Here is a 25,455-nt window from a genome sequence, read left to right as displayed (position 1 = left end):
TGGCAGAGAGAGGCCTAGCCGGGGTTCTGTTGTGAGCCCTGTGCTGAGCCAGCTGGTCCTGTGCTGATTTCCCCCCTGCCCTTGTCCCCTCCAGCTGGGGTCCTGCTGCGATCCCGTATGCAGACTTGCCCCCCTTACCCCTGCTGGGGTCCTGCTGCTGTTCCCTGAGCTGATTTCCCCTTCCCCCTTGGCTAGGGTCCTGCTGTGATCCCTGTGCTAACCACCTCTCCCCAGCTGGGGTCCTGCTATGATTTCCCCCAAAATAGCTCTCAGGCTGCCCCCTCATATTTGGTGTATGTCTCTCCTGAGTGCAGTTCTGCTTCCTCCCCGCTGCCTGCTGGTTGTAACGGTGTGGCTATAAAAGGTTAACATCTGGGGGCGGGAGGGATGCTCTTTTTCCTGCCTCCCTCCCAAGATCATCCCCGCAGTGCTGCATAGGAAAGAGAAATGAGCGAAGAGGGCCAGAGAGCGGACTAGCCTCTGCCCGGCCCTGCCTTGAGGAATAGCTCCCGCCATGCGGATAGGGCCTCCGGGATCCAGTCTCGGGGAGATGGAGCGCTGCCGGCACCACTGGCAGCTGGTTCGCAGACACTTCTGTCCCATGGTGTAATCTGGAGCCTGGATGGAGGTTGGGGAGGAGATTCTACCCACCACTCAGTTGTGGGGAGAGCTCCTGTGTCCCACACAGAAGCAGCACACCATTCCCAGCTGACTCAGGAAGGCTTGGTGAGTATGACAGTGGAGAACTGAATAGGATGTGGGGAGGGGGATTCCTTAGTAGTTATCCCATGCCCTCTGTCTGGCTAGGACAGTTGAATCTCAGGCCTTAAAGGAGGTTATACAGGGCTGGGAGTGGGTGTTTGCGGTAGAGGATGCAAGCTGGGGGTGACTGTGATGCATCTCTGTGAAGCCCAGGATCAGCTGGTGTGGTACATTAGGAGGAGACCCCGGTATTTTCTGAATGCTCCACTATTACCCCCAGTGCCACAAGACAGGAAGGGTGCTCGTGGCTTAAGGCACAGAACTGGGACTCAGGAGATCTGGGTCCAGTTCCTGGTTCTGCTACACACTGACTGTGACAGTGAGCAGATCACTGCATCTCTCTGCCTTAGTTCCCCCATTGCAAGATGCAGGTAAATAACCCTCCCTTTCCCCTTACTCTATCTCTCATCTAGTAGGACTGTAAACTCTAGGGGCAGGGGCTGCCTCTCGCTGTGTTTGTACAGCACCTAGCACAGCAGGGCATGACTGCATTACAACTAATTGATTTGGGCATCTCAGCTGTGCATGTCCTGACCTCCCTTTGACACCTCCATGTCACTGGACCACACAATACGGTCACAAGTGGACACTTGGAGTTGTACTCACTTAGGCAAGCTGTGATTTTAGCCTCTTGTCGCCTACAGCTTCTGCATAAGGTTCTTCCAGTCTGGTGGTTTTTTAAGATACGTATTTCTGAATGAGTCATTGGGACTCCAAGGGCTTGTCTACATGGGGAAGTTTTACATTATACTGATATAGTTGTACCAGTATAACTCCCCCACCCGCAATGTGAATGTTTGGAAGAAGACCTGTTTTCGGTTTAGTTTATGTTGCTTGGGAAGAGGGTTAAGCTAAATCACAAAAAACTTATATACCAGTATAAGAGCATCTACATGATGGTGAGAGGGTGACTATACTGGTTTAAATTTACATCTTAGTTTATACCATTCTGTCCCCCTGTAGACAAACCCTAAGCAGTGAAACTTCTGCTGAACTTGGAGGTGAAAAACAAGTTTTGGCTTCTTTTTTGCTCTTGGAAGATTCGCTGGCTAACATGTTGAAATGCGTCACACTCATTTTTCCCCATCCAGACATGTGTAACATCTTTAACCACTTCACTGCTGCTTTGTGTGCGAGGTAGGCTGATCAAAGCACATGTGCAGTGCTGCCTGGATACTCAGTGCAGCACTGTGTTACATTCCAGGCGGGTGTTGGCACATCAGTGGAATATCACAGCAACACACAGGCATTGGACTGCAGGATCATCAGCCTGCAGTGACCTGGGTGGAGGGTGATTCTTTGGACTCCTGGGCTCTATTCCTGACTCTGCTACTGACTTGCTGTGTGACCTTGGGAAAGTCACTTAGGCCAAGGTTTTCAAAAGTGACTAATGATTTTGGGTGCCTCCATTTTTGTTTGCCCACTTTGAGACACCTTAAAGGAACCTGATTTTCCACACATTCTGAAAATCAGGATCTTCACAATGCCTCAGGTTGGACAGTCCCGTTACTAGTCACTTTTGAAAGTCTGGGCCTTAGCTTTTCTGACTTCATGGACCTCATCTGTCAGATGGGGCTGAAAATACCTCCCCTGCTTTCGAGGGATGCTGTGAGGATGGGTTAAAGTATGCAAAGGGCTTTGAGATCCTCAGATGGAAGGTGCTACAGAAGGGCAAAATCATTACCATTTTAAAATGGGATGTGGGGTAGCTCCCAAGTGTTCAGAGCCAGCTACTTGGGTTTAGGGAAGGTACTAAATATGCCTGTTCTTGCGGCTCTGTGTAGCCGGGAGGGCTGGGCTTGGCCATTGCTCCTTGACAGCATCCAATCGCTACATCCCAGCCAAGGCCATGTGGAGAGCCATGTGGTAAGTGGAGATGGCAGCAGCTCTGTCTCTTCTGAACAGTTTGCTGTGAGGCTCAGGTCTGGAAACAGCTCCAGGGAGAGTATAGTTCTTTTGATCCAGGTTTTCCCCTTCCCTCCCCATACTGCCCTTGTGTTTGAAGTCTCTCTCCCTGTGACCTTCTGGAAAGTCCAGGAGAATGTTTCACGTCACTTGCTGATTTCCCCTCCAACCCCCCAAAGCCTGCTCAGAATTCTGCTGTGGCCCTCACCCTTGTGCCCACTCTTCAATGTCCGTCTCAGCCTTAGGCGAATGCCTGAACCTGCTCACTCTTATCCTCAGTCTTGACTTGTGGTGAGGGGAGGGGCCACAGAGAGTGTTTACCCACTGTCCTAGTGAGAAACCTAGGAGAACATTGGGTGTCAGGATCCATCTATCCTGGGTACATCTATGTATTTCTAAATATCAGTTCCCACAATGCAGCAATACAAAGGATCACACCTGGATTCACTTAAAAATAGTAATTTAAACTTATTTTGTAGTGGAGGGACTCAGCTTTCTACACTGGAGTCCATCTGACCTCACCTGGGGCCCTGACCTTCCCAGCAAGGAACTGCACACTCAGTCAGTTTGCGATGCCTAGAACGAGGTCTTTACTCTAGGAAATGATCATGCGTGTGTGGCTGGAATTAACATGCTCACCCAACCGCTCCTCCAAACCCATGCAGAACTGACCCACACCTGTCTGGGAATATCTTCTCTTGCTCTTCTCCTGGCTCATTGCTTTCCTGCCCCTCTGCCCGGCTCCACAGTTCTAGGAGAGGAGGTACCGGAATGCCACAAGCAAGGTTCTTCCCCTGGCAGCCAGCTGAAGGCAGGACGTAACTGAAATCTTGGGAGATTACCAGCCCAGCCTAGCGAACTCAGCATTAAAAACCAGTCTTCTGGAGGCTGATCCACACCTTCTGAAAATCACTAATGTTCCCTCTGATGCTATAGACAGATTTGGGAGTGGAGGAGCCCTTGCTACGTGCTGACAACTAGCAGTAGCGTGAGAGTGGATGAGCCGAGTTGGGGGTGGGTCTTAAACTTCCCCCAAAACTTCATTCAGGCTGGTCACTTTCCTAACTCAGCAGTTCTCAGTCAATAGTGGCTCTTAATGACCAGCTGGTTCACTGCCTGAGGAGAGGCAGCATGACCTAGAGGCTAGGCTGGGGACTGCAAGTCAGGACACCTGAGTTCTATCTCAGTGTTGTCACTGATCTGCCTATGTCACGCACTTAATCGCTCAGTGCCTCAGTTTCCCTATCTCTAAAATGGGGATGATAATACTCACCTGCCTTTGCAAAAGCCCTCGGATGGAATGTATGAGATAAATGCAAATAGGTATTTTATCTTATAACTGCCAGGAAATGCTCAGTCTGAAGGCCCTTACTGCTATTCTAAACCATTTATACAGGGAGATGAGATAAAAGCAGAGAGAGAATGACTTGTTTAATGTGTCTGAAGACAAGGAAAATTGAAGTGCCCATTGCCATAGACAGAGTTCTGTTCACGGAACTTATCTCTTCCTCCCTGCTTCAGCCTAGTGCAGTAACTGATCCGAAAGCCGCGCGCCACTCTCTCTACATAGGATTGTGATGGAAAGTATAAAATAGTGAAACGGCAACGCCAGGTGAATTTCTGCCTGCAATGATGGTTGTACCCAAGAACTGCACACAACTGTGGGGAGGGCCTGTTGGCTAGTAGTGGAAGCAGGGCCCTAAGAGCTGGGATTCCTGGCTGGTCCCCGGAATGCTGTGAACTTGGGCAAGTTGCTCGGTCTTTCTCTTTGCCCTTCCTTGACACAGGGATAATCAATAAACATCTAAGCTTAGTGGGGCAGGGACCATCTTTTTGTCCTGTCTGCGCAGCACCTAGCCCAGTGGGGCCCTGGTCCATGACTGGAGCTCCTAGGGGCTACTGCAGTGTGAATACTTGTATGCAATGCTTAGAGATCTTTGGCAAGGGCTGTGTGGAGCTGGCCAATGTTATTAGCGGGAGCAATGGGAAAAGCAGTTCCCTGAGAGGAGGGTGTGTAGGCCCATCCAGCTGTGGTGCTGCAGAAAGCTCCCTTTACAGTCCAGCTGAGTTCTGCCCTAACTGCTGTTTGTTTTCTCTGAAGGGGCCCCTGGGAGGCAGAAGGCCGGCATGGAGGGGAACTTGCCTATGGAGAAGAGAAGAGCCGTGAAGGGCATGAAGCAGCATGGCAGGAACGCCAGTAGGAGCAACCTCCCCACTGAGAGTGCCGAGCCCAGCACCGACCAGCCTGTCCGAGTGACCTTGGAGCCAGTGGGCCTGCAAGGGGAACCGGGCAGGGCCACTCTCTCTATTCTGGAGGGCAAGGTGAAGGCTCTGAAGGAGCAGAGGTCAACCGTTAAGCAGGGAGGAGCAGTGTCCCAGGAATGGGCCTCTCTGAAGAAGCCCAAGGCCAGGAAAGGGAAGCTTGCGCCAGGTCCGGCAGTGGTGGAGGGGGTCCCTCAGGACGCAGTGGTGGAGCCACAGGCTCAGATCCGCACTTACCTGACGGACGTGCTGCTAGACAGCCATGATGATGTGGACTTTGGGCAGGGTGCCAAGGGGCCTGTGGCTGCAGACCTTTACGCTGACGATGTAGACACTCTGAAGGCTCAGAGAACAGTGGGAGGAGGCAGTGCCTTGGGCTGTGGTTCAGCTGAGGAACTCTGGAGGCTCCCAAGTCCAGGAAGGAGCATGCAGGAGAATGCTGACTACTGCTCAGAAAACAGGGCCCAAAGGGACTCCCCAAATGGACTTTGGGACACAAGCTCCACTACGAATCCTCCCTCAAGCAGCCAGAAATCTTCCCTTGAAGACCATGGCAAACCAGCCCCCTTTGGAGAAGAGCTGGCTAAGGCTAGGGACTCGGAGACCCTCCCCCTAGCTCAAAAGGACGATCTGTGCAGGGGGTTAGCCCCATCAGGGCGGCTGTGGAGGGCTGAGAGCTGGGACAGCCTTGGCAGTGCTGCGAGTGTTGCCAGCGGGCTGTCTCTGGCTGAGCGGGTAGAGAGGAACCGGGCTGTGCTGCAGGAGACGCTGAGCCTGTCGAGGCAGAACCGCTCTCCTCTGGAGCCTCATCGATATGCGAAGGAAGCACTCATGCTAGCGAAGGATGGAGCTGCTCAAGGTGGGTATTTGATGTGGGAGCATCTCAAGTGTGTGTAATGGGCAGGGGAAGTGTCATAGCCATCTTAATGCTACTCTGCCATGCACCTCAGTCCTGCCTTGCAGTACCTACCCCTGCTGTCCACTCTGAATTACACAGTCTCACTCACCGTTACTTACAGCTGCCCTGCAAAGAAAGCACAACAAACTGGAGTTGTGACTGTTGCCCATTTTTGCTCCTTTATGATAGGAAAAGAAGGCCTGAAATGCGGGGGGAGGGGGGTTGAGGGTTTTTGTATTCTTTTTTTTTTTAAATCACAGGCCTTTTCTCCACAAAAAAATAGCTACCACTTCAATTAAATCAGTGTACGTTCCTTATGTAGTCACTTAAATTCAAGGCCTTATCAATGTAGCTTAAAAATGAGGAATGGCAAGCCTGGTTGGAGGCTTCAGATGCGGTTTGCAAGCGTTCACAGCTCAAAATTGAATCTTTAACAAAGACAGCTTTTCTGTTAAGTGTTTCTCCAGTATTTCAGTTCCATACGCATACAATCCCAAGATTTTACAGTGTGTGAATAAAAATCACCTCTCTCAATTAATCAGGTTTCACTTGTAGAATAGATCTGAGGTCATAATGCTGCCAGTTCTTCAGTCATCCATAGTGTCTTCCAGGTTAAACAGAAGAGCCAAGGCCTGAATTTCTAATATTTAAAATACAAGCAGAAAAAAAGCCCTTTTCAGGACACTTTATCTCAATTTTTCTTTTGGAGATCCACCCTTGAATTACTATGGACAGTAGATCAGCAAACTCACTACTTGTTTGTCTCCAGAAGTTTCCATCCCCACTAGTGCATCATTAATTTGCTAACTCCCTGTCAGGGTGACCATTTCTTTCCAAAATACGGCCTAGTGCTGTGTGAGCTCTGTCCTCGCCATCTTATAAGGGAAAGGCTGAGTGAGGAGAAACAAGACTGTCCTGTAGAAAACTGTAGCTCTAGGCACCGTGGCCCCCAAATCCCTTTTCTGTGGGAATGGGTAGTGCACCATCTGCAGGGGTTGCTAAGTGAGTAGTCAGCCTTCTTTGTGGAAACATGGCTAGGAAGGCAACAGTAACTCTCCTTATCACTATCTCATGAAAGCTGAGACCACCCAACTCAATGGAGTGATACGAGTCCAAGTAGATTTGTTTTAAAACAAACCCTAGTGAAGCCCATGCTGTTCTCTCTTGCCAGTGGTTCTGTACAAAGGTATCTTGGGTCAGACCAGAGGGTATCTCAAAAATCTTCATATTGCAGATTGGAAGCCTTTGAAATACGCTGCATTATGGTGACATAATCTAGAAGGAAAGGATTGGCTTTGGAGGATGAGCCCTGAGGTTGGTTTGCGGGTAAATGAGATCTGTAGTGAACAGAAGAGCAGCGTCACTTTCACACCCCTTTCTTTACCTGTTGCTGAGGTGTGCGACTCAATGTGCGTCTCTGTTCTGGGTTGCAGAGCTGCTGGTGAATGACCTGGACTGGGACTCTGGGATCTCACTGCAGGACTCAGAAGGGTACAGGTAAGAGTTGAGAACACTGCGGGAAGGAAGTGAAGATTCCTCCACATGTATTTTTAAAACTAGTAGGCAGTCCCTGGTGGGTCTTCATCTGGTTCCTGAATTTACCCCTTCCCCGTGGAGGTGGCCTTTCCCCCTCACACACACAAGGCCAGAACGAAGGTGCTCTCCCAGGCCAGCCTGGGGGAAGCTGGCCCTGCTGCTGCTTGTGTTCAGCCGCTCTGAGGTTCTATGGAGAGCTCCAGTCTGCAGGGCCACGAGTCAGGCAGTTGCCACCAGTTCACTTGAAATAGCAATCGCTAAATGCACAGCATTCCCTGCCAGTGCCCCTTGCCCATGGATGAGTAGGAACCTGGCACTGCTAAACCAAGGATGGGAATTGCTTTCACTGTGCTTTGTTTCCCAGCATACGCATGGAGAGGAGCAGATGGAAACATACAGTACTCTGCTGGAAGCTTTTAACATAACACAACTTTATTTCCAGACTTCAGAAGGGTAACACACAAGAACCCAAAAGCAGAGAGACAGAACAGGCTGCTCCCTAAGACAGAGAAGCATATCTCATCCCTTTCTGCAGGGTGGCTGGCAGCTGATTGACTGCTGCTATGTCCAAATCACACACTTCCCTGTAGCTTCCCCCAGCCTTCAAGCAGGAGCAGGAAACCCCCTATGATTTAAAGTGATAATGTGTAATTGTAACAGTTTGCAATACACCACCCACTTGAACAAGAAAAAATAACACACACATCTAAACAGAAGGCTAAAAGGAGTAAAGTCTGGGAGAGCAGTTAATTCTAGGCTCCCGTCAGCGCCAGCTTGTATTAGTTCATTATAAGCCCTGGGACTGTTGCATTACAGGACTTGTTCTTCCCAGCTGGAGCCCTGAATAGCCCCAAATGCTATATTGCTGCAGAGTCCCATGTGTGTTTCACAAGGGGTGGGTCCAGCATGTGAGGCATGTTTTTCCTCTGAGGACAGGTAGCTCTTAGCAGAGCATGGCAGTGTGACCTGTGTGGGGCTGCCATTAAAAGTAGTTTTACCTTACGCCACTGGCTACTGCTTATGGGGGCTTGCCAGGGAAACCTGACAAGGGGCCAATGCTGCCCAATTCAGATCTGGATCTCTGAGTGACTTTGGCTCTGGGTACCAGCTCAGATCCAGCTGTTGGGGGAACAATCATTGTCAGCAGGAAGGTTTTTGAGGTTAGGATGTGTGCGTGTGCACAGTAGAGGGCGGAGGAGGAAGGGCTTGCTTCATACCTTACCCATTCCCTTCCAGGGGGGTGTCTTCTGTGCTGCACTTGCTCCCCTCACCTTGTCTATTAGTCTGTGGTATGACTCTGGAATCCAAGGAAACTCTGCCCTGTGCTCCGTCCCTGTTTGCTCAGAGTGCTCCCCTCACCAATTACCCCCTGCTGATGGCACCCACTAGGAAGTCAGGCTGCTACACTCCCAGCAGGTGCAAAGATGGAGTGGGGGGTGTCTCTTTCTGCCCCGCTGTGAGAGCAGAGCCAACGATCTGGCCTGATTCCATTGTGGGGAGGAGTGGCAGGACTCCGGGGTGCACCATCTGCTTGCCATAGAGTTGTGCTCGCTGTATCCCAGCGCCTGGAGCTCTTGGATGAGAGAGGAGCAGGGCATGACTGCAGGGATCCCCTGGCCTTCTCCCCATTGCCCACAAGCACAAGAGCCCTGGGGGCTACTGCATGCTTGAGGCTGCAGAGGATCTGCTGTTGCCCTGTGGATTGGGTGGAAGTTTCCCCTTAACCCCTCCACAGTGAGTTACTCATCTCAACCTCCTCCAATTGCTGTTCTTTCTGGGGGATGCAGACTGGGAGAATGGGTGGACAAATGGCTCATTTATTTGTTTCAACCTCCCCCTTCCCTAAATAACAAGTGACTTGCCCAAGGTCACCCAGCAGGCTAGAGGCAGAGCTGGGAACAGAATCCAGGTCTGCTGAGTCCCGGTCCAGTGACAATTAACTGTTTGTAGTGCTTAGCAGAGGTGTCAGATTGACATCTCTGGAGCCCTCTATCTATGGAACCAGGGTAGCATGAGCTTCCGCCAGCTATTGCCCTGCCTCTGTGTATCAGCCACCTGGATCAGTTCCCTGGGTGAGAGATCGGCAGCTCAGTCTCCAGGCCCAGCGAGGGCTGGGCCTCTATTCAGTCTGCTAGTGGTGATGGTAGTTTTTGGCTCCTTACAGTTAGCTTAGGAGCCTGAGTCAGGGTATTCATGGAGTAGATACATCCTGTGGAATAGGGAGCAAGAGAGAGACCTGAGAGCAGTTGTAGATGCTAGACAGATTCTTGCAAATCAGTGTAGAGCTGGGTCATAGGGCAAAGCAAATAATGGGCTCTAAACTGTGGGCCTGGGCTTTAAGGAGGAGTCAATAGTTCTAGTGTTCCCTGGGGGATTTGTTAGTCCCCTTTTAGGCAGTGGGTCAAATATTCAATAAGACCTGGAGCTGGTCTCTGTCCATCCATCCGGCCTGTTGGCCCTCGTCCCCATAGTCTCTGCACACCTCTCATAGTGCTTTGCAACGACGGAGACACAGGCGGGGTGGGGGGAGGAGAGACTTGCCCGAAGTCATCCAGCAATAGAACCCAGGTCTCTTGCCTCCCAGTGCCGTGCCCTACCCAGGCCAGTCTGCCTCCATGTTCATCTGTGCATATGCACATCACGGATCCAAGCGATTTTAAAGCACTGTCCCTTGGGAGGTCACACTTGTAAGACACCAAGTGCTAGTGCTCAAAATTTGTGTGTACTGGCTTTCAAGTGCATCCGCAGAGGCCACGGTTTGGAAATATGGCCCTCAGCTTGCCCAAGATCTGGGCCCAGTTGTGGGCTTTGTGCTCCACACAATCTCCAGGAAGAGACTGACCCAGATGATCAAAGGGGTTAACATATACAGGTCTGGGAAAGTTGTAACTGCTTGTGGTTGGGAGGGAATCGGACTTAAATCCCCCCATGGGCTAGTGCAGATAGTGCAGGTGGGAACCTATAATCTCAGTGAACTAATGATAAACCTTAGGGATATGGACTAAAAATAAGAGAGAGAGATCCTAGAGAGTGAGATTTCCAGCTGTGTTTGGCCTCATTTGAGGCAGCTGAGCAGCTGCTCAGCTGTAGGACTGTGCAGGATGATGCTCTGGTCACCAAAGGTGGGAGCTGGCGGGGGGATCTGCTGATTGAGTTCGCTGTACGATCTGGGCCTCCAGCTGGTGGGGATGTCATGGGTGATGAGAGACCTGACAGGTTTCATAGTAGGTGGGTGAGTGAACTTGTGGAATGGCTGACTCAGGGCAGCGCTAGAGGCATCTCACAGATCAGTACTGGGAGCAGGGAGGAATTCGGCAAGCACTTAACGAGAGAGAATGTCACATTAGCGGGTGTCTCTGCTAACTAGGGAAATGGACAAGACTTGATGGTGCCCTGATACACCCTTCATGCAAAACTTTTTATGTAAGTCAAGGGATTCTGCTCTATTGCATTCTCCAGTTTAACAAAGAATGGAGATAGACCATTACAAGTGGGGAATAATACTGAGCTCTCTGCACACTCAGAGCAAAGGAGATTTTTTTTATAGATTCATAGATTCATAGACTCTAGGACTGGAAGGGACCTCAAGAGGTCATCGAGTCCAGTTCCCTGCCCTCATGGCAGGACCAAATACTGTCTAGACCATCCCTGATAGACATTTATCTAACCTACTCTTAAATATCTCCAGAGATGGAGATTCCACAACCTCCCTACAGGGAAAATGCCTTCCCAGTCCCATGAAAGGAAATGACTACTGCCAACAGCCAGTTCCCTGTATTTCACGAGATGTATGTTACATGCATCGTACCCACGGTGACTTGCAGGCATCTAACTTTTCAAGTGATTTTTAACTTGCTCTTTTTATTTTATCTTCTAAACCTAAGGCCCTTCCCATAAGCATTCACTTTGTTAGACATTCCTCAGACTTTTCAGTGGCAGACCGAAACAAAGAGTCATTAGCCTCTGCACTTTCCAGTTTCCGTGGTTACTGTTTCTCCCTCCTCACTGAGCAGTGGCTACTGTCCTTGGTCCTCTCTTGCTTCTAATGTATTGATAAAAAGTCTCTTTGTTTCCCTTTATTCCTATAGCAGTTTGAGCTCATTTTGTGCCTTTGCCTTTCTAATCTTGCCCTGCATTCCTGTGTTATTTGCCTATATTCATCTTTGTAATCTGACCTCGTTTCCATTTTTTATATGACTCCTTTTTATTTTGTAGGTCATGCAAGATCTCATGGTTAAGCCAAGGTGGTCTTTTGCCACATTTTCTATCTTTCCTACCCATCGCGAATAGCTTGCTTTTGGGCCCTTAATAGTGTCCCTTTGAAAAACTACCAACTCTCCTCAGTTGTTTTTCCCCTCAGTCTTGTCCCATGGGACCTTACCTATCAGCTCTCTGAGCTTACCAACTCGCCTTCCTGAAATCCATGGTCTCTATTTTGCTGTCTCCCTTCTACCGCTTCCTTAGAATTGCAAACTCTATGATTTCATGATCACTTTCACCCAAGCTTCGTTCTATTTTCAAATTCTCAACAAGTTCCTCCCTATTTGTTAAAATCAAGTCTAGAACAGCTTCTCCCCTAGTAGCTTTTCAACCTTCTGAAATAAAAGTTGTCTGCAATGCAGTCCAGGAACTTATGGATAGCCTGTGCACCGCAGTGGTTTATTTTCCCAACATATATCGGGATAGTTGAAGTCCCCCATCACCACCAAATCTTGGGCTTTGGATGATTTTGTTAGTTGCTTAAAAAAAGCCTCATCCACCTCTTCCACCTGGTTAGGTGGCCTGTAGTAGACTCCTAGCACGACATCACCCTTGTTTTTTACCCCTTTTATCCTAACCCAGAGACTCTCAACACTTCCGTCTCCTATGTCTATCTCCACCTCAGTCCAAGTGTATACATTTTTAATATATAAGGCAACCCCTTCTCCCTTTTTCCCGTCTCTCCTTCCTAAGCAAACTATACTCATCCACACCAATATTCCAATCATGTGTATTATCCCACCAAGTTTCAGTTTGTTATCCCTCTTTTACGGATGGGGAAACAAACGCAAATAGCTATGAAGTGACTTGCCAAAAGGTGTCACAGCACATCAGTGACTCAGCTGGGAAGGGAATCTCGCTTTTCTCATAATTCTTGAGCTAGTTCTGTAGTCACTGAATCACACAGCCTCCTTAATGGCCTCTGCCTGTTTGCTCTTGAGCTTGCTCTGGTAGGAGTCCTTGTTGTCACCCCTTGAAGACATCTATCCAGCAATATCCACACACAGATCTTTATTCTGGTGGCTGGCCACAAGGGCTTCCTGCAGCTATGCTTCTCCCTGGATGGCTATGAGATCTAGTGTCTCAGCATAGCTCCAAGCAGCTGCTCGAGGCATGTTGCAGGGTTTCTGCAGTAATGCTGCAGGAAAGCTGATGTATTTGAATCCAGGAGCAAATGGGCAAATATCCTGGCCCTCTGCCAGTTTTTAACTGGAGGAGGGGGACTTCAGGTCAACTTCACACCACAGCAGTGGAGGGCACACAGATAAACAGAGAGGTCAGTAACCACCACCCACAAGGCCATGTGGGATAGCCATTGGAGGACTGCCATAGCAGCATCACGTACACATGAACAGTAGATTGAACTAACTCAGCTCACACTGAACTTAGCTCACTTTGCAAGATGATTCCAGAGTTTGCAACAGATGTGCAGTTAGCGTATGCAAGTGTTTTCAAACCGGCTTAACTGGTCTTCATCCGGTTTAGCTCCTGTGTAGACAAGTCCTAAGATACTAGGGCCCAAGCTATAAAGGGCCTCATAAATCCAGTCAGTGCCTTGAATGGCACTGGGAAACTGTCTGGACTCCGCTGCAGAGGTGAGTATAATGTGCTCCCTGCATACGCTAGCTCCAGCTCTGGAGTGGTCTGTGTGGGTAGCCATCCCGCTATGGAGGCTGCAAGTGACGGAAAGGATCCACAGGCAAGACAAATCTACCCATCAGTCAGTAGGAAGCACTATGTGCCCACGGAATGCGTGTCTTGCTCTGAAGTGAGTTTGGACGCTGTTGTGTTTCACATGCCTGCCTTCTCCTAGGAAGCCCTGGGCATGAAAGGGTTAATCTGAGACTCTCTGAAGTGACTGCCTGAGCTGATTACTGTAATCAGGGGGATTATGGCAGCAGCCAGTAGGGAAAGCCTGTGCTCTGGAATAGCCTGTGGATCACATGTGGGGCGGGACAGAGCAGGGGGCAGCTTGCAGACAATGTGAAGTGGAAGAATGGGAAGCAATTTTTCTCCAGGGCAGTGCAATGTACAAGGGAGCAGAGGAGTGGGTGGGGACAGGCATCCTGGGGATTGTCCTGAGTGCAGCAGCTTAACTAGATAGCAGAAAGGAAAGCTTGGAGCTTACTGCCCCTGAGAGAATGGGATTCTGTTCCCTTGGGGGTGAGATTTAACATGCATATCCTAGTACAGCTGCTGTTGAGACAGTCTAGGGTTATTCCCCTGGGGAGCTGGCGGCACTAGAGGGATTGTGGTGGTTCTCTATGGAGGAGAAAGAGGAGCTGCATTGTGTTGACACAGCTGTGTCGGGAGAGGGCTGCTGCAGACCCTCTTGCAGTGGAGAGATGCAATCCCTGGCGGGGATGGGGGGGAGGGGGAGGAAGGGGCTGTACTACAGATCCAGTAATGCTCCAGTTGCAGTTTGAATGCCCGGGGACTGGAGCCTATAGCCCCAATTACAGTTGGGAAATTGTTTTCTAATTCCAAGTGGATTTAGGCTGCTGCTTCTGGGCAGGGTCTGCAGTGTGACTGAGTGCATTATGTGTGGCTCCTGCTATGCTGGTTCCTGTGGAACTGACAGAAATCCTGTGCCTCTGGGCTAGTGAAGTGTTTGAGTTCTGGCTTGGGTGTAGCTGGTGTTGGGGCGTCACTTTACTTCAAAGCTGGGTTGATCCCTTTCCATGGTCATGGCCAGGATGTGAGAGAGAGGCCCTGAAAAATTCACCATGGGTCCTATCCAATGCAGGGCCTTCCGGGAGAGTGTGAGCAGAGGATGAGGCTGGATGCATTCAACAAACCTGCTAGCTCTTGAACATAAAACTGAGTTTAGTGCATTCATTGAAGGCTCCTGCCAGCCTGGGACACAATGAGTGTCTGCTCAGCTAGTTAAAAGTGACATTTGGTGTGGGCCCACACAGCTGCTTTTCTTCCATGCCAGCCATGGTTTTGTGCCCCCCTCTGCCTAACTGTATATGCTAGGAGTGTGTTCTGGGCAGCTATCCCAAGGACAATGGCTGTTTTTCAGACCCCCTTCCGTTTCTGCTGAGGATTCTGGGAATTGTTACACTCTACCCACAGTCCCCTCCTTCAAGGACAGCGTGGCCATTTGGTGTCATGGGAACCTTCCTGGCTTTGTAGGCGCCGGCTGTTGAGTGACAGCATTTGAGGCAGAGCAGGGAAGAAATGGGAACAGTGCCCAGAGCACTCTCGGGTGTTCCCTGCTGTCCCTCTACACTGCTTTAGTGAACTGGGAGGAGGCAGCCTCTGGATGGGGCCAGTGTCTCCCATTGATGCGACAGTGTAATTCTGCTCTCAGCACATGGCACTAAGCAGCCTGACTGTGTTCTCTCTCCCTTTCATGCTGGTGTCTTCTCACCATGGCACTCCAGGCCATATTTGCCTGTAGGTCCTGAGTTCTGGGCCTGGGGGCAGTGATTTTGGGGAAGACAATCTGAGAGCAAAAGCGAATGGAAGGAAATGTTAGGGGTGTCAGCCCCAGAGCACTAACTGGCTAGGGGTCCGGTGGTCTGAGAACATCTCCTGTCTGTATGGCCTGTGAGTAATGACCACTCAACCCTAACTATGGGCCATCATTGCTAGCAGCCTAGTCTGCCATGTGTCTGGTCCTGTAAGCGATTAGCCACATGGTTAATGGACTGTGTCAGAGGTACTCACCGCTGGTAAACTCTCCTTCCTCATTCTTCACCACTGAACATCCCCAGTGCCCTCTCCCACTTGTGGGGCTGCCTGCCCTTGGCAACACTTTTCCCCTGCCTGTAAGGGGCTCACTTAGTTCCACGTCCCAGACAGGTGCATGTCCCAACAGACTGAATTCCCCATCCGTGCTCTCAGATCAGGGGAAAAGCTGCTGTGCACCTGCCTGGGAAGATGTAGATGTGCTGATACATCCCTCTCCCTGACCCTGTGACAGAGCCCAGGGGGAAGCCCCAGTCAGACCCCAGCATGTGTCTGGAGCAGCTGGATGCTGCATTAGAAGGGACTGCTAATGACACTTGCTGGTGAGCTAGGAACCAAGCATCCCCTCAATGTTTTGGTAGGCAAAGAACTTCTGTGGTTGAACAACCTTTAGTGGGGCACAAGACATTGCTCTCCTCCCTTCCCTGAGACACGTGGTCATTGGCTTTGTCATTGGCGGGTTACACTCCTGGCATTGCTGACACAAAGGGGGACACACCCACCCCTTTCATCTCTTCTGTGGACTGAACAGCCACATGCGAGAGATGTCTTATGGCAGAGCACCCATCACTAGAGCATCAAAGTGCTTCCTGGCTCAGTTAAATCTGCAAGCTGATGCCCCTGGCACGCTTTGTGGAGCGCCCTCCTGTTCTCGGGAACCTTAGCACCTGACATTTCTCTGAGTGGAATAGGGCGGGAATGAGAACTGCTCCCCACCAAGCCAGTCAGGACTTTGAGGAGCCTCCTCTCCCTTGGAGCAGACTTGTTCAGGGCAAGACGCTCACACGTCTTCACCTCCTGGGTCTCTCCTTGGAGCATTCAGCATCCTCTGTCCCTCCGTGCGCTTCCCACAGCAAGCCCGCGCTCAGCGGGTTCCGGGAAGCCACAAGGGTCCTGCGCCCCACTTTGCAGTCAGACGTGACTCTCATCCAGCCAGTAAAACAGAGGTTTATTCGATGACAGGAACAGCGTCTAAAACAGAGCTTGTAGATACAGCGAACCGGACCCCTCGGCCGGGTCCATTCTGGGGCGGGGGGCAGTGAGCCAGACCCCCACGTCTGCACTTCACTCCTTGTCCCCAGCCAGCTCTAGACTAACAAACCCCTCCAGCCCCTCCTCTCTGCTCAGTTCCTTTCCCAGGAGGTCACCTGATCTCTTTGTCTCCAACACCTTCAGCTGGCACCTTTGCAGAGGAGGGGCCCCGGCCATCAGTTGCTAGGAGACAGAGTGCCAGGCATTTAGGTGCACTGGCCCTTTGCTCTGCAGCAATCACACACTCTTATCCCAACACCTAGATATTAAGAACTGCATAGGGGACACTGAGGCACCAATACACTATTCAGAGCAAACATTAAGAACATTCCCAGTTCGTCACACCTTAGCACCTGCCATTTCTCTGAGTGGAATGGGGCGGGAATGGCATCAGCAGATTAGCTGGAGAGGGAGTCGGATGTGCACAGAGAAGGAAAGTGCCATGTATTGCGCTGTGTACTGCATTGTTTTGCAAAGTATCTCTCCTGTGCACTGGCTCCGCAGTACGCAGAGCCTACTAAAAACATAGGCACAACGGCCTCCCAGAAAACTGGACAACCCCCCCTGTTTGGGCCTCAGGGCAACAAACTTGAACCCTGTTAACCCAGCCAGGGAATGAATGCCAGAACCCCTGGAGAATGCACCAGCCTCCTGGCTTAAACTTAAGGACTGTTTGTTCAAGACCCTCAACTGCTGTGTGGCAGGTGGGGAGGGAGATGTGTCTCAGACAGCCTGAACCCAAACCACCTAGGGCTCCAATCCCTGGCCTGCACCTGGAAGTGGACAGGGAGCCAGTGCGACTCTTGGAGAATTGGGGTCAAGTATTCCCATTGGGTAACAGCACCTCCCATTCTGTGCCTGCTGTGCTGGCTGCCAAGGGGTTTCCCCCAGTACAGTGCATGACCGTTGGGGAGGAGGAGAGGAAGCTGTTGAAGGAAACAAATGGCCTGGGCCGAGATGCATTGGCGAAGCTGACTGGGATAGGAGGGGGTGCTACATGTGAGGACTAAGGTGCATGGGCAGATCTCGGTGGGCGAAAGGGGGTAGACTACTGCTTGCCCAATGTCATGGGGTGGCTGGGAGCTGGCCTTTGAAGAGAAGAAATCCATCTGTAATTTAACTCTCTAGATGACTGACTGGCAGCTAATTGGCCAATGAGCACCAGGATAAGATAAGACTGCCAGAGATCATCGAGAGGAGGGAGCTCCCAGGGAACAGAGCAGCTGAACTCCAAGGGAAAGGAAGTTGGGGAGGGACTGCCCCAACAGCTGGCTGCAGGGGCTCTACACGTTCTCCGGTGCACAAGGGGTTAACTTCAGTTCTCCTTCCCCTTCACTTTGCACAGGTGTTGCAGGAATAGGCTGTAAACAGGGCTGCTGCAGAGAGACAAGGTGGGGAATGTCGGGTTGATCTCAGGCTGCAAACCTGCTTGTTGCTCTTTTTGCTTCTGCTACCTTTGTTTAGTTCCTGTTAGAAAGAGTCCCTCCTCCTGCACAACCCTTACTCCTGGTTGCTTCATTTTGTTTCTGCTCAGCCAGTCCTCCCTGTCGTTTACATATTATTGCTGTAGGGGCAGTGCGGTCCTGTGCCAAAGGGACTGGGACTCAGGAGACCCGGGTTCAACTCCCACCTCTGCTACTGACCTGGTTGGTGACCTTGTTCAAGTCACTTCAATTATCTGTGCCTCAGTTTCTGCATCTGTAAAATGGAGGTGATATTCTCTTTGAGATCTACAGAGGGAAAGCAGAGAGAAGTAGTATTTTCACTGTGACTTATAGCGCAGCATTCAACTGTTCTTTGGGCAAATCTACTATGCAACTGAAGCTGTGGAGTGTGATGGGCGTGCAAAACTGCAGAAATACCAGCAACCCTGTCCCTGGAGAGCTTCTGCTTTGCTATTTCCAAATATTTAAGGTAACTTGCAAGAGATGTTTATGCAGGGTGCTGTGGTGCATTGAAAGTTGTGTAAAAATGACACACTGTCCCTTTAAATTTCAGGAAGGTTGCTGCTCCTGTTTGCAGACTAGGGGGCTCTGTAGAATATGTGCTGCTAGGCCCAGATCCTGCTCAGCCAGCCAGCCTAGAGCAAGATGACGGGAGTTGTGCCTCTGTTCTAGGGGGGCAGCCTGCTTTGTGTGTCTGCTATTGTGTTCTTATGTGTAATTGTTCTGAAGTCTTAGAAACAGTTGTGTTGCATTGCAGCCTTCCATTGCGAGTATATTGTTTTAATCTAACTTCCCCTTATGTATGCTGGGAATTTAGCAGTTACAGCCGGGTACTGGCAGAGGGGAGGGGGCCTAGCAGGCTCTTTTCAGCTCTGGCCTATTGGTAAATAGCCACCAGAGGGACCAGCAAAAACCAGTCGCTGAGTAGAAGTTTGTCTTTAAAGGTCAAACTGAGCGGGAGTGGAAACCATGAGGGTGCATTTAATGTGGCTGGAGATGGGCTCCTTGTCCTGGTTTTCAGGGTATTTGGCCTCAGCTTGGCTTAGGTCCCTGAGAGCTGCTGCATCCACTTGTAAGGCTGCTTAGGGAATGCTCCCGTCCTTCCTCCTCCTGTCCCTGGACAGTCTATCACTGTGTCTTTGGAAACAGGCATCCATGCCTTTCTTGTGAGAGCCCTGGCTTCCCCTATTGGTGGCATAGGCTGCCCTCTAGTGCTGGCTTGCAGTGGGTCTGAGGCTGCACTGTGGGTTGTTTTTCCAGGCAGAGCCGCAGTCCTCGTCACTGTTAAACCACTTCTAATCCTTGTTATTTTTTTCTAATCCCCCTGCCTTGCTCCCCACTGGCTTGGCTGCAGGGCCTTTGTTCCCACTCAGGAGCTTGAGCTGAGCCCCAGGCATGAGCAGGCCAAGCAGCTGCTGCAGAGAGCCCGCATGAAGGCCAGGACGAGCCCTCTCCGAGCCAGCCACGACATCCTTCCTGCTGTTCCCCAGGCGAAGCGGTGAGTGCAATGCCTCGCATGTCAGTCACAGCTCCAGGGAATGCCAGGGGGAGGGGGTGGGAGATCTGCTTCTATTGCCAGTCTCCCTGCAGTATTCTTCTGCTTTCCTGCCTCACTCACACTCTTAAGCATGTATGGAAATAGAACCAGACTGTGATCCTCGCTCTGACGCATAGGGACTGGAACTAGGAGAGCTGCCTTCCCCTGGCTTGAAGTGGTTTCCATCACATACAGGGTTTATAGTTTGGTTCAATGGCTCTCAGCACCCCCACTATCCAAATTGTTCCAGTACCCCTGCTTTCATGTAGATGCAGACACACTAGGCATTCTGTAGCCCAGTATTTCTCAACTACCGGTCCGTGGACTGGCCCCAGTTCATGAGATCTTCCTGACACAGTTTAGGAAGGCAGCAAGCCGGTTCCTGGTATCAAAAGGGTTCAGAGACACTTCTGCAGCCTACTATACCACGTAAACAAATGTCACATGCACAGCAGAAGCCTGTTACACCTTCACTGTACAGATGCTCCATGCGTACCGGATAGAGACATACAATGAACCACATACTAGAGGATTTGAATGGGGTGTCATTGTTTCCTTTTATGATGACAGAGGCACCGACTGCAAGTTCTTGGCTCCCAGAGATCGATTTATTTTGCTACTGATATAGAAAGGTCTCCCAGACTAAAATAAGCTCAAGCGCTCCAGAGGATGACAGTTTTGGCTTGTGAGGTTTTAAAATTTGTTTGGTTTTGTTCCACATTAGAACAAGGCCTGTTGTCCCAGTCACCTCTGAGGGAGCCTGGCCACACTACTCCCTTATCTGTTGAAGAGGTCAGTGTTGAGCCATGCGTCAGGACTGCCTTTCCCGAGGGGCCCAGTGTGCTCCCCCACACCTCTCTAGGCCAGCAGAGTTTAGATCCAGGCATGAAAACAAACACAGGTCTCCTGCATATTACTGCCCAGCCCGGCCCCTAGGCCCCTATGGCACCTACATCTATCCTATCTGTTCATATTTTGCTGGTGCTCCTGTTCTCCTCTGTACTTACCACAGATTGATTTACTGATTTGAACAGCAGCTGGACTGAGTTTGCACCCTGTTGGCCTTTAGCCCTTAATCCACTGGTCCCTTAAGACTTTCTGTTATGGTTTCAGTGGGATTTTCACCATGGGCACTGGACGTATCCCCCTGAGTCTTGGTAGCAAAGGAGGGAAACTTGTTCCAAAAGGGGGTGATTTAAGGTGGGTGTACTTGCCTCCTAGGGAAAGGGAGGTGGGCTGGGTGAGGCATGAGTCCTGACCCTGGGGCCCTGGAATCACTCAGATGGACAAGGGTCCATTCCACAGGGTGGAGCCATTTGCCCACAGTATGCTAGAGTGGCAGGACTCCCTTGAAGGGAATAAAAGGGGAGAGGTGACTGGCTGGCAACTCCATAACCATCCTCTCTGTCCCTATGTGGCTGCATTAGGGATGCGGGTGGGAGCACCGCTCCAGATCTGAAGAAGAGCTATGCTATGAGGAATGGGAAGGCCCACATCAGTGGGAACCTGAGTGACTCCTCCAGTGGGGAATCCAGCTGTGGGCAGGCCAGGAAGCGAGGGCTGTCCCCATCCCGAGTGCGCTTTGAGGACGAATCTCTCCGGGATGCCGAAGTTCGCTATTTGGAGAGGTTGCAACTGCGCCAAAAGCGGGTCTTGGACTCAGTCCTCTTGACTTTGGGACAGAGCCCACTGGTCTCCAAGCCAGACCTCTCAGATTACATCAGTGGGGACTTCCACCGCAAGGAGAATGGGGTCAGTAAAGCTTGCAAGGAGCAGCAGAACCGTGGGCAGGCTGCAGGGACATCTGCGCACCTGGCCAGCAGGGGGCGCTCTGAGAAGGCTGGGCCCACTGTGCTAAGTGCAGAGGGGAAGTGCAGAGCCTGTGGCTCCTATCTCAGGGGCTCAGCAGCTAATCAGGACATGGACCTTAGGGCTGATCAGACCATTAAGCCCTTATTGGAGGGCCACAGCGTAACTCAGGAAAACAAAACAATCATCACCGATGCTGAAAGTGGGGAGCCAAGTGCTTCCCAGCAGGAGGCGAGAGGAAGGACTTTGGGCCCAAGGGGGTCTCCCCTCTGGATTCTTCCTTCCTGGCAGCGTGTTCATACGGAGCGGATCAGGGAGACGTATATCGGGGATGTCACCTACATAGATGACGTGGACTCAGCTCTCGACAGCACCGACACATCTGACAGCTGCAGGACTGACAGCGAAGAGGCTGGGCCAGGGAGCTGCCACCCCCAGGGTTACCAGGATGCCAGAGGCTGCTGGCCTGGTGGGCATCAAGCTCCTAGGGGAACTCGTGCTCCGGAGAAGGACATGAGAGGCAGGAAGGTGGGCCAAGAGGAGTGTGGGGTGAATGATGGCAGTGGAGGGACCAGGGTCTCTGACAACGTGCTTTGTACTGGCAGGGCTGCCATTGGTGAGAACATCAGTGAGGAAAGAAACTCCAGCTTGAAGGACACCCTCATGCTAAAAGAGGGTCAGGTGACCAAGCCAACAGGCAATGAAGTAGAAGCACTTTCCAAAGGTGACCAACTCCCAGCTGCACCTCGGCTGGCTGGGAAGAACAGTGGTGATGCAGCGCTTGGCCCTGTCCAGCGGGGGCATGTTCATCCTCCGCCCCCTGCCCAGGGTCAGCTGTCAGCACCGTCAATCCCAGGCAACAGAGGCATACTGGAAAGCTCTGCCCCCACCCCTCAGCCAGCCAGCAACTATAGCCAACCCAGAGCAGCAGGAGGCATCTCCCAACAACAAGCAAAGCAGGGGGCACCATGCTACAACTTGCTGGCTCGGGTCCCTGCCCCGCCGCCGACTGGGAAAGCTTCCTCCCCTGTGCCTTACAGGAAGGCCGTCCTGACGGGTAGCTACAGGCTGACAGGCCGCAAAACTGGGTGCCTGGATGAGACCAGTGACCCGGTGACTCGTCCCACTTCTCCCAGCAAGTGTGGGTCTGTGCCGGAGGAGCAGAAAAGCCAGCACAGCTCAAAAGTGCTTTCCAAGGGCCGACTCCTGGCCTTGTCCACCAATAACTGCAACAACACACAGTCTCAGTGTCAGAATGATGGCCAGGCTGCCAGCGCGGCTCTGAGCCACAGAGAGTGGGCCGTGAGTGTCCAGAAACTGCCTGCTTCCTTGGGAGACAGTAAAGGTAAGATGGGCTTATTGCTGCTAGCCCCTTAGTGACATGGCTGTGTTATACCTGTCCTCTGTGCTCTGAGCTGGCTTCCCATTGGGCTCTCATAAGCATTGTCTGATTGGAGACCTGGCCACTTCCCTGCCTTCTCTCAGGACAGGTGAGCGAGCTCTGGTGCTCCTGCGGACAGTCTCGAGAGTTGAACTCCGCAGCAAGGGAAGTAGTGGGCTCTTGGAGCAGATATTCTTCATTGGTAAAACCTGCCCTCCCTCTGACAGCTCACCAATGCCTGAACATGCTGGTCATCAGGCTGCGGTGCCAGGGTCACATGTTTGCTGTGCTTGGAGATAAGACCCGGAGGGGTGGGGTCTGGCAGCTGGGTGAGATTGGCTAATATGGGAATAGTGCTGGTTGCTACCCAATCCAGGATAGACGTTAAAGAACTAGAGGGGGCAGAGAAGGGTTACTGTCATCCATAGATGAAGGGAGAGTCCCAGGTGCATGGCACAAGTCCGCTGAGATGGGAGCCACCCACTGCAGGACAGGAGAGGCTTCAGGGATGGGTATCTGGGGAGAGACTAGACCCTCTAAATGAAAAGGGGTCACTTGAGGTACTGGCAGCTCCATTTCAATGGGGATGTAGGAAGAGTAATGAAAACTATCACTACTCCTGTAGTACAGCGGGCCTGGCTGAGTGAGGTCAGCGTCCCTGCTGACTCCAATAGCTGGGTCAGAGTCACCTTCCTGTCCGAGCCTGTTTTCTGAACCAGCCAATAGGTGCTTGTCTGACTATGTTGCTGTCATGATAGGTGCATCCTCAGCAGCAGCTCCCTCTGCTGCTCCCAGTGCCATCAGCTCAGTGGGCATCACCCTCTCCCTGGCAGCTGAGGAGACCGAGCCCACCCAGGCTGGTCGATTGTCCAGCGGGGAAGCGCCAGTGTTTGGGTCACAGCAAGCAAAGCCGTTCGCAGAAGGGAGGTGAGTAAATATCCAGCAAGCTCCCCACTCTACAACCACATCAGTGGAAGGGCTCTGAGCTGTGGAGGGGAGTGGCTTGGCGTTGGACTGACTCCTGCTTCTGTAAACTGCACAGCTCCTTCTGTGGCTGCAGAGGTTTGCAAGTAACAACCCTCGGGATTTATGGGTGGGATTATGTTGTGCCTGGTATATAGACTGATGCTTGTGATCATGGAGGTGGCAGATAGGAGAGAGACTGGCAACCCACGCACTGGCAGCTCTGCCTGGCAGTGGGGTTGTCAAGGCAGGCAGGGGTGTGGCAGTTAGGTCCCAGGCCTCAGACACACCCATCTGCTGGTAATGAGGCGCTATGCATATGTAAATACCTGTCATCCTCTGGTACCCCTTCAGAAAGAGTTGGGAGCAGCGTTTGACCAGAGGGGGTCAGCAACCTTTCCATTCTCCAAATCTGCAGCCCCTTTCTGGTTCCCTGGCTCTTTGTTCCCCCAGCTGCTGCTAGTACTGCTTGCTGGCTGGCTGGCACAGCTGTAGCTGCTAATTGGTGGGGAGCCAGCCTTCCAGTATTAAACCTTCCCCTGCTGATTCTGCTCTCCCATCCATGTACCTGCCCATCTCTCCTCCTCTATCAGCCTCTCCTTGGTGTCCCTGCTCTCCCTAGAGCTGGCCAGGAACTTCCTGTTCCCCACTGTGCCTTCCCCCAAAAGCTGCTGCTGCCGTTACTGAGGATACCCCTCAGTCAGCATGCATTTCCCCCTTTCCTGTCCACATCCCAGAATGCTAGAAATAAATACTTCAGTGAAGACACGAAGGGGTTAATTATACCTGATTGCGAGTCATGGTGTTCATTGTAGACCCAAATGGATTTCTGATCAGCATCGAGAGATTTTCAGTGCCGCTGCTGGTACTGTGGTGTCTTTGCCCTTTTCTTTGTGCCATTTAAAGAAAGGATCTTCCCAACTTCTTCCATCCCTAATGTTTTTCTTTGTTCTCTACCACTACTCCCCAAATTGTAGTTTCTGCCACTTAGTTTAAAGGCCAGTGTTGCTCCTTCAGGCCTGGGAGAGTTTGAAGTTTACCTGGGAGTCTTTCCACTGTTTGAACAGCCCACCCTGATGTAGGGTAGGAAAGTGGAGCCAAACTATGGTGGTCTCTTGTAGCAAAGGCAATTTAAAGCACTGTCAGAGTCTTACCCACACACCTGCCTGCCCACAGGAGAGGCCACCTCTCCTGCATATACCCATAGTGCTTATGTTCATTGTTGTCTGTCAACAGGGCCTGTCATGGCCTCGGAATCCCACCCAGATGTTGGGTTCCTTGCAGGTTAATCCAGGTGCCATCAGGCATGCATGATGGGTGTTGTCTGTGCAGGGAGGTGTAATCTGAGCAGTTCCCACTGAAATGTTGCAGTCACCTAATCTAATATCCTACAGCAGCATCACAGTCATCACTAAGGAGCTTGTATCTTAGCTTTGATGACAGGGTGTCAGGAGATATGGGTTGTATTCCCATCAGCCACTGACTCAGTGACCTGTGTCTGTGGTGATGGGGGCTGATTTTGAGCAGCCACAAGTCCAGGGGAAGTCACTGTGTGAGGCACGTGTTCAGCACCTCTGAAAACCTGGCTTTTCTCTCCTCCAGTAGCGTGGGGATCATTCTGATCTACCTGTGTCTGGGCAAAGAGCCAGAGAGGGGAAACGCTGGGGAGGGGTTGGGGAGACTGAGTTTGGATGAGGAGCCTGGGAGAAAGACTGGGACCCAGTGTAAGGGGCAGTTGGGGTGGGGAATGACTGGAGGCCAAATGGGTTGGGGAGAAATAGATAAGATGAGGAGCTGGGAGTGGGAAACTGAGACAGGGAGACTGGGACGGGGATGAGAAGCCTGAGGAATGGAGATTGGGATTGACTATGTGAGGAGAATGGGACGGGGACAAGGAGCTGGGGTGGGGAACAGAACACAGACAGGCTGGAATGGATGGAGCAGAAGGGGTTAAGCGTGGGGGGGGCAA

The 25,455-nt window shown here is 51.5% G+C and overlaps 1 protein-coding gene across 1 annotated transcript in view; it reads left to right on the top strand.

Annotated features, from left to right (window-relative positions):
* The first annotated feature begins 399 nt into the window (after positions 1-399).
* The window catches only part of KIAA1614 (KIAA1614 ortholog), a 39,367-nt gene continuing 14,311 nt past the window's right edge, over positions 400-25,455 (top strand). The window contains exons 1-6 of the mRNA XM_032796197.2: positions 400-726; positions 4,769-5,788; positions 7,261-7,324; positions 19,151-19,294; positions 20,761-22,487; positions 23,282-23,450. Of these exons, the coding sequence (XP_032652088.2) occupies positions 4,795-5,788; positions 7,261-7,324; positions 19,151-19,294; positions 20,761-22,487; positions 23,282-23,450 (3,098 nt within the window). The 5' untranslated portion in view covers positions 400-726; positions 4,769-4,794. The remainder of the gene's footprint in view (positions 727-4,768; positions 5,789-7,260; positions 7,325-19,150; positions 19,295-20,760; positions 22,488-23,281; positions 23,451-25,455) is intronic.

The sequence above is a fragment of the Chelonoidis abingdonii genome, chromosome 7 (genome assembly GCF_003597395.2).
Source record: "Chelonoidis abingdonii isolate Lonesome George chromosome 7, CheloAbing_2.0, whole genome shotgun sequence".
NCBI classification, from domain to species: Eukaryota; Metazoa; Chordata; order Testudines; family Testudinidae; genus Chelonoidis; species Chelonoidis abingdonii.
This window is presented reverse-complemented; position numbering and strand designations above follow the sequence as displayed.